Here is an 8,611-nt window from a genome sequence, read left to right as displayed (position 1 = left end):
ACTCTACTAGAAATTCTTTCTGGATCTGTTTGGCTGGTCAGCTACTAACATGCTTTTTTAAGATCGTGATATTTATAGCTTACTTTTTTTTTTTTTTGTTAAACCAAAAGTTTAAGGTATCACATTCCAAGTAAAAGCATACTATAAATCAGTAAAAGTGCACCAGCAATCACATGACCTACTAACAAACTTTTCGCCAATACTATTCGAACTTTCCAAATAACCCAACCCTTAATCGCAATTATAATAACTTTTGCGATTAATTTTACACTTAAATTTTTTTGACATATTGGTTTAATTAGTAAACAAGAGGCTTACCAAATTACCATGTATAAATCCCATACAAGACTCAATCTCGACATGATAGTACAAAAACATAGTATAGAAATAGTGTACAAAGTAAGAAGAGGATTATACTTACCACCTTTTTTCTTTACAGCTTTTATAACCATATCTATATATTCTTGGAAATACACACACCAACTTATGTATTGCCCAAAATACATAAACAAAGTTGTAAAGGAAAAAAAATATAAATATAAAATTTCCCGTATTTCCACTCTAAACTACTCTTCACCACCAACATATTTCCAAAACTTTACGGAGCCCAACAAATCCTGTGTTTTGTTTTCTATCTTCTTCTTTTTATCTTAAAATGTAAGAGTCAATTTTTTTAAAATAATTGAATAACATTTTTATAAAATAATAGCTACATACAAATTAAACAAATTTTAATTTTAATTACCCGTCACATACGAAGAAAAAGGTTAAAGCGTAGTTTCCCACCCACCTCCCCCGGCTGCGCACCCTCTAAAGCCTCATGGGGTTATGACAAAAATCATAAATGATACCCTATTCTTCGGATCTCTAATTAAATCCGAGGAAACTTAACTACGGGTTTTCATGTTGAAATTTTTTTTCTTTACATTACGGCTGGAAAAATGCTTGGTGCACACTTCTATGCACATGAACTCACATCCCTGCATAAGTAACATAATAAGAACGTAGGTGTTTAAAAGTTCAAATGGGACCAACCATATTCACATTGTAAAAATTATACAAGTATGCTGAGAAGATGTTTAAGTGAGTGTACGTAAACTCTGATGAGAGGGGTGCGCACCCTTGATAGATACCTGAATGCTGACATTGAATATTGCCTATTTGCCTGCCGAATGGCAGAATAAAGAGATTCTAGAAAATCGTTTAAGCAACTAAATATATGAAATGGCGTTATATTGCTTTTACTGAATGCAGAATTTATGGAACCGATTATTTGATTCTTTCTTATTCACATCCATAAGTTAAATATGCTGCGTAGTAGGCAACAATAAGACAATTCTGGTAATCAGATCTAACACAGCCAAACCCCTTGAACCTATCTAACTGCATTCATTTCCCAGAATCTGTGGCAGAAATTAAGCCGTCAACAACATAGCTTGACCCGTGTTTAAAAGCTAGTACAAATTGGAATAATTTGTATTTCCAAATTGTATTTTCACTTTAACCTCTCTCTTCGCAGCCTCTCCAGTTCCTTGACCATTTGCCAATGTTCTAGTGACAGGCTGGTTTCACCAAAGCTCAGGGACATGAGGCGGCCCATTGTTAACCATCTGTCGAAGAAGGGAGAGGTGTAAAAGGTAGGGAACAACTGATCAAAAAAGTTATGCTACTAAAAAAAAATGCTACAATGCATGTAAATTAGTCACTCACTAACCTGCTTAAATCTTGGGGATTCAAGCTCCTGTCTGCTTGTCTTGCTTCAACTAAATCATTTTCTACCACCTGAGAACACGTGCAACAGCGTAAAGTCTCCATTATACGTTCTTATCATAAAATATAAGTATGCTGTAGTTGCCTTAGTTGGCGGTTCTGAATAATAATGAAGGAACAAGAGATATCAGCAAAGAGGAATTCTTAACAGTAATGCCAACATTAAGCTCCCTGGAATCTATTCTACATATCATGAATTATATGCATGTCTTCAGCTGAGATATTTATGGATTGAAGTTGATCATTAAAAAAAAAAAAAAACTATAATACCACGTCTTCCCAACTTAAAATTTGTTAGTAGCAGAGTTTGTATGCCAAGAGGAAGGCTAACGGCTAACCTATATATTTGACTGGTTTAACCCAAAAGAACCCTTGTTCATGAAAACTAGTGTCAACATCACTCATACCTTCTGCATTTCTGATTCAATAGAGTGTGGCAGTTGTCTAACAGTAGCCAAATACCACCTCCAAGCTTCCAAAGCTTCTGTGGCCACAGCTTCAGAGCAATTGGTTGCAGAAGGCCGAAAAGGCACAACTACATCTGCTGGCAAGATATTTGATTTCCCCTCAGACAAAACTAGCAGTTGTACATCAGTTGCCATTTCCATTTTATAGTACTTGAAATCATATTCCACCTGAAACACATACCATACGTATATCATCTTTATTTGCACCTCCGAAAAAGTGATTGCAAACAATCAATTATAAATAGATAATAATGTGTCTAAAAATTAGCAAGCTTATCTATATATTGGTGTATAGGGGTTTCTAACAGTTGTGCGGAGTGAAGACAAATTTATCTCTCAGAAATGCAGATTCATATCATAACAGAGTTACAGAATACGTTGACCATGCAAGATAATAGCAGAGCTAGACAAGCAAACAATTACCTTTTGCAACTCTATTAGAGTTTTCAGCAACCTTGCATTCTCTATGCCCATAGAGTTGAGAATTCCAACTTCTAATTTGGTCTCATCAACAATCAAGTGTGAACCTTCAGCTAGTTGTAAGACTCCAGTTTCCAATCTGGAGCATTAACACAAGTTGTAAATACATATGTTGTATTTTAGGAACAAGTCCTTGTTCAGAAAGACTATAAAATGCGATCACCTGTTTGTATCATAGTTCTTTTTTGGTGCAAGTGAAGCACCGTTCAAGTATTCCACTGTGAGGGGTATGCAATGTGTGAAAGGCAAGAGGTTCTTGATAGCAGGGTTTAGTTGTTTTCCAAATATACACGCAGTTTCTTTGCTAAAACAAGTAAGGTTTACTGAAAGCTTTCCCACAGCAAGAGCATCTACTCTAGCATGCACCTGGTAAAAAACAACACTTCATACAGATACACTGAAGAATAGAGGGCAGGGGAATTGGGAACCATGCAACGAATAATATGAGTAGAAAAGATAAATATGCAAGACAAACAACAATACCCAGAACATTTACAATGCATGAAATGACTGAAGGAAATGTTCTCTTAAGAACTGCATACCTTGGATAGGAGATGCAGCAACATGAAATGAGCAGCTACATCATCATTGCCAAGAACAGCCGTGAGATGTCTTAGCAAAGCTTCCCTGATGCCTTTGACAAAGTCGGGCTTTGGCTGTGAGATCAAGCACATGCTTTCTTCAGCAAGGAGTTTTCAAGTAGAGAAGGATCCCAACTCAATATGCTAACATACTAAGTCATTCGGTCAGATTAAATAAACTGCACCAAGGCACATATGAAAGTTACCTCTACAGTAGGGTTATTCTGAAGGAAGTCCCGAACCGCAAGTTTCCTATGAATAAAACAATGAAGGCGTGGTACCTGCAGCATAGAGGAAACAATGCAAATGAATATGTTAAAAACCAGATGCCAGGCAGACATAGAAACAATACACAAATGCATATTTATGCTTCTTTAAGGTGTTTCCTAAAAGAACAGGCAAGCCTCTTATCATTGCTCATTAATCAAGTAGCGTTAGAGGGACGATACAGGGCTTCCAAAGTATATTGAAAACTCCTCAAATGTATATTACAGTGCATACCTTGTTAGGTGGAAAATGATGCAAAGGATCTTCACAAAGTCCATTTGATAAATCAGTATCTTCAGTGTCCTCCTGAAGCTCTGGATCAGATGTAAGGATACCCACAAACTCAAAAATGTCGTTCAGCTTCAATTCAGACTCTGGAGAATCGTATATCTGGCATGATACAGAGGAAAATGAGGAAAGAGATTAGCTATAATTCCAAGAAATTTAAAACAACAATAAATTAATCTGTGCCAATAATATATATCTCACTAGTTCTAAGAAGTTGAAAAGAGACAAACTCTTACCTTTACAACACAAGCAGGTGAATTCCCTTCAAGATCAGGCACCAAACTCATACTAGAGCCAACAATATCAGGTACAGCTCCCTGAGATTGAGAAGCAAGGGAAGGGTGTTCGCCTTCTCTCTGTAAAAGAAACATTAAGATGAATTCTTAAAAGAACCACAATAGAAGTTTGCACCAATGATCAAACTCAAATTATTGATTAATACCATTACATTGGAGGATAAATAAAAAATTAATCATCTATTGAGCACTTTAATTGATTAGAAATTGAAGAAATGCTACTGGACCTATGTGTGAGTATCACTTGAAGCTAAAGCTCAAGGCCTCAAAACCTCAAAACTTGTCATCTAAAGACTTAGAGGTCTGTATGCCGGCCATAACTCAAGTTTGGATTACAAATATCTTGGTTTGGATTTAATTGAAATTGTGAAACAAAGTTAAAAGCAAACCAATTAGAACAAGAAAATCAGCGAAGTTTTTAATGAACCACTTTAAACAAGATATTATAAAGCAAATTCTTAGATGTTTCTTCTAAGTCAATCAAATTCCAAACACAAAAAGCTGGAGTTGGACGAAAGCTCTATATACCATTTTTTTAGTATTAGGAGAACCCTGAACCTCATCATCGGAGACCTGTGAACAAACATAGATCAGTAAGAAAGATGAGAAACACACATTAACCAGTATCTAGTGTTTTCAAAAGCATAATGAAAACCAATAGACCGACTCTCTAGGTTTCAATCTACGGCATACAGAAACAACCAATACAACATCCAAAATCTATTACCAGTTGGACCTAAACGGCTAAACCATAAGAATGTGAGGCCCTAAATTTCAGAGGGTCAGGTCAATGTACCCATCACGTTATAATTTTATGAAAAAAATGAACTCAATGGAAACAATAAGCTAATAAAGACAGTATAAAAAAGGCCAGAAAATACAGGCATATCAGCTCTCCTCCGTTTTTCTCCTTGTTCGGATGTCCAATCCATAGATTGATTTGCAACGGCTTCGGATGAAATTTCAGTCCATGAGTTCAGTCCCGGAACCTAATTACAAACAATAACAATAAAGTCAATCCTTGAAAAGTCTACTATTTATGCAATTCATTACTCACTAAAAACACAACATAGGAAACTGAGTGTTTGTGAGAAAACATTATAAATAGACCGAGCAAGTTCAAAGGTGGACAGAAAATGTTAACACTGGACACCTCACCGGAACACAGTAAAGCAATCGGCGTTCCCAGATTCGCATATCTGCTGAGGAACCCATAGGAAACTGAGAAACATCCATAAACTTGTTGGTCCTCCACACCGAATCATCCTTCAATAATCATATACCCAAAAAAATAAGGTACATTTTCCCCAAAATTAAACTTAAAGATCAAGGCAGTAGACCAAGAAATTTAAATATATGACAACAAACCTTATAAGCGCCAACATAAAATTCATTCCCAAGCATGTCCTGTATCATCCCACGAAACCGAACTAGGGTATTGGGCTTCACCCATCTGATAGTGGCAGGGGTTAGAACCGGAACCTACAAGGGCACAACCCAAGAAGAGCGTAAACGCGAAATTCAAGATTAACAGCATGATTCAGTTGGATTAATTAAAAATTAGAGAATAGGGTTTTTTTTCTTGATTGCAGATTGAACCTGAGAGAGTCGGGACTGTTCGAAGAGGAAGTGGAGGAAGAGATCGAGGGCGCCCCAGTCACTGCCGTCGAAAGAGGAGGGATCGGAACCGGACGCTATGGCATTGTCGAAGGTGGATCTAACGGCACCAAGAGGGTTTGCAAGAAAATCGTACTGTGGGCCAACCATAGCTGAGTTGCGACTCGTGACTCGTCGATTGCTCTCTCTCTCTCTCTCTCTCTCTCTCTCTCTCTCTCTCTCTCTCTGCGATGAATGAGGCTGTAGGTATCAGAATGGACAACGGTTCCCGCCCTGTGCAAATTTGTAGGTTATCTTTTTCCCGCCAAATCTTGTTGAGCCGTTCCTTCCCGCCATTTGTTAACCTGGTTCTGTAATATTTTTTACTATCAATTTTTAGGATATTTTTAATATCAATTTTTTTCACTGTCATTTTAATTCCTATTGGATTTAAAAAAAAAAAAAAATTTATTTAACTTTTCTTCTAATCCAATAGCGATTAGAGTAATAGTAGAAAAATTTGGTAATAAGAATATTCTACATCATATATATATATATATATGGTAAAAGTATTTCTACAGCAACTTTAGATAAGCTTATCTACAGCTGTCATTTTTAACTATATTCTCCTGGGAGAATATAGTTATAACGTTAAAGTTGCTCTTTTTTCTCTCTCCTCATTTACTTTTCAAAACTTTTTTGCTGACATGGAGAGAGAGAAAAGAGCAACTTTTAACGTTATAACTATATTCTCCCGGGAGAATAAAGTTAAAAATGGCAGCTGTAGATAAGCTTATCTAAAGTTGCTGTAGAAATGTTTACCCCTATATATATATATATAGGCAGAACCCTTTGACATCAGTGTCAAATTTTATATATATATATATATATATATATATATATATATATATATATATATATATATATATGAGGTAGGATCTTTTGATACCGGTGTCAAATTTGAAGTTTGACACCTCATCTGAGAGACGTTAGATCAAAAAAGATCAACGGTGTCACATGCTCACAAATCAGAGCCATTGATCTTTTTTAATCTAACGGCTCTCAAATTTCAAATTTGACACTGGTGTCAAAGGATCCTGCCTCTATATATATATATATATATATATATATATATATATATATATATATGAAAAATTAAAAATTCAAGCATTGGACCGTCCAGTGCACTAAGTTCTCCCGCGAGAACTTAGTGCACTAAATATTATAATGGTGTTCTCTCAGTGTTCTCCCGGGAGAACATAGTTATAATATTTACTATAACTGTGTTCTCGCGGGAGAACTTAGTGCACTGGACTGAATTTTATATCCAGTCACTGTACACTCACTAAACCCTATATATGTGTATATATATATATATATGAAGTAGGATCTTTTGACACCTCATCTGAGAGCCGTTAGATCAAAAAAATACACATGCTTACAAATCAGAGTCGTTAATCTTTTTTAATCTAATGACTCTCAGATGAGGTGTCAAATTTCAAATTTGACATTGGTGTCAAAGGATCCTACCTCTCTCTCTCTCTCTCTCTCTCTCTCTCTCTATATATATATATATATATATATATATATTTTCATTTAACATTGGTGTCAAAATAAAAAAAAAATTGATATTACATACTAGTCGTTAATTTCCACTAATAGATTCACGATAAATTATAACCGTCAGAAAAATCAACGCACAGGTAAAAATTAATTAAAGAGAAAAGTGTTTGTCTTTTTAGATGACACAACTTGTGTCATTTTACTCTCACAAAGAGGTGGGACCCATATCTTTAAATATAAATTATATTATATATATTAAATTTTTTATTTAATATCAAAACATGTCCCAACGTGTCTAAATATGACATTTTTTAGAATTAACGTGTTGGTGTGTCGTGTCGTGTCGTGTCCCGTATCGGTGCATATCTTGACCACATTAAAGCATTAAATTACTGATCCTTTCACTTATATGGTTATTGCTTAACCTATTTCGATTATCGCCATTCCAAACACTATTGAAAAAGACTTCTGACTACTTCTAGGAGTAGAGCTGAAAAAACCCAAAGAAGTAGACGAAAGAGTAAGTTTCATGGGAACTAACATTCCATATCATCCGAGCATGAAAATTCTCGTGTGTTTTGGCTATTTTATGATTCGACATATAGATGGTTGAAGTACAAAGTAAAAGGCTTTTAGTTGCCGTAAGACCTTTTTATAGAACAAAACTTGGGTGCATGTATCCAACTGGGAACATCTTTCTTCCACAAGGAGAATTAATTTCAATGTTCTGGGAAAAAAATTTCAAAAAATGGTGAAAAGTTTTTCAAGTATGGAAAAAAGATGTACCCAGTTGAATACATCTGATGCACCAAAGATATTTCCCTATTTTTGACTCAATTCCTTAAACACTTTAGTGTGGAATTGATTAGTGAGAGTATTGAATGTGTGACAAGCATTATTAGTGGTAGATCGCAAGTACAAAGGAAAAATAAATTTGGACGAAGCAGCAATGAACCTCATACCACACAAATAGATGGAAATCATAATATCTTAGGAGAAGAAAATTAGAACCCTGTTATTAACGAAGATCAAACACCTTTCCTAAAGATGTTGTTGGGTGGCAGTTCCTTCTAGACAAGTGGATCAAATGCAATGTGGTGGTCAGCTTGCTGGGTTTGCCTGTGCTCGAAACCCAACTGGAATGTTGTATAGTGCTGTGACTAAAAATTATTGCATTTTTAGTTTCAAAGAGTAGAAAACTGTCTTATGGTGTTGTTACTAATAACATTATATAAAGTAATGTAAAGACCTGAAACTTGGAACTGTATGTTATAATGACCCTAAATGGTAAATCTTAATTAGA

General features: G+C 35.4%; 1 protein-coding gene across 1 annotated transcript; it reads right to left on the bottom strand.

The window, feature by feature from the left end:
- Nucleotides 1-1,495: 1,495 nt before the first annotated feature.
- Nucleotides 1,496-5,919, bottom strand: LOC133311048 (mini-chromosome maintenance complex-binding protein). Its single transcript, XM_061512062.1, has 14 exons — nucleotides 5,749-5,919; nucleotides 5,518-5,631; nucleotides 5,308-5,415; nucleotides 5,031-5,138; nucleotides 4,678-4,722; nucleotides 4,090-4,209; nucleotides 3,800-3,955; nucleotides 3,505-3,579; nucleotides 3,260-3,373; nucleotides 2,881-3,083; nucleotides 2,661-2,796; nucleotides 2,178-2,405; nucleotides 1,715-1,782; nucleotides 1,496-1,610 (listed from the first exon to the last, which is right to left on the bottom strand). The coding sequence occupies exons 1-14, from the start codon at nucleotides 5,914-5,916 to the stop codon at nucleotides 1,496-1,498; spliced, it is 1,758 nt and encodes a 585-aa protein (XP_061368046.1). The 5' UTR covers nucleotides 5,917-5,919.
- Between the last annotated feature and the right edge of the window lie 2,692 nt (nucleotides 5,920-8,611).

The sequence above is a fragment of the Gastrolobium bilobum genome, unplaced genomic scaffold (assembly GCF_033153095.1).
Source record: "Gastrolobium bilobum isolate Gb01-03AN ecotype WA unplaced genomic scaffold, APGP_CSIRO_Gbil_v1 utg12942, whole genome shotgun sequence".
Lineage (NCBI taxonomy): Eukaryota > Viridiplantae > Streptophyta > Magnoliopsida > Fabales > Fabaceae > Gastrolobium > Gastrolobium bilobum.
The sequence above is the reverse complement of the archived record's forward strand: the minus strand, read 5'-3'. Positions and strand labels throughout refer to the sequence as shown.

Coding starts and splice junctions, on each gene's coding strand:
- LOC133311048 (XM_061512062.1), bottom strand. CDS start 5,916: ATGGTTGGCCCACAGTACGATTTTCTTGCAAACCCTCTTGGTGCCGTT. Junction 4,723..5,030: donor GGAGGAGAGCTGATATGCCT/GTATTTTCTGGC, acceptor GTTTGTTCACAG/GTCTCCGATGATGAGGTTCA. Junction 2,406..2,660: donor CTCTAATAGAGTTGCAAAAG/GTAATTGTTTGC, acceptor TATGTGTTTCAG/GTGGAATATGATTTCAAGTA.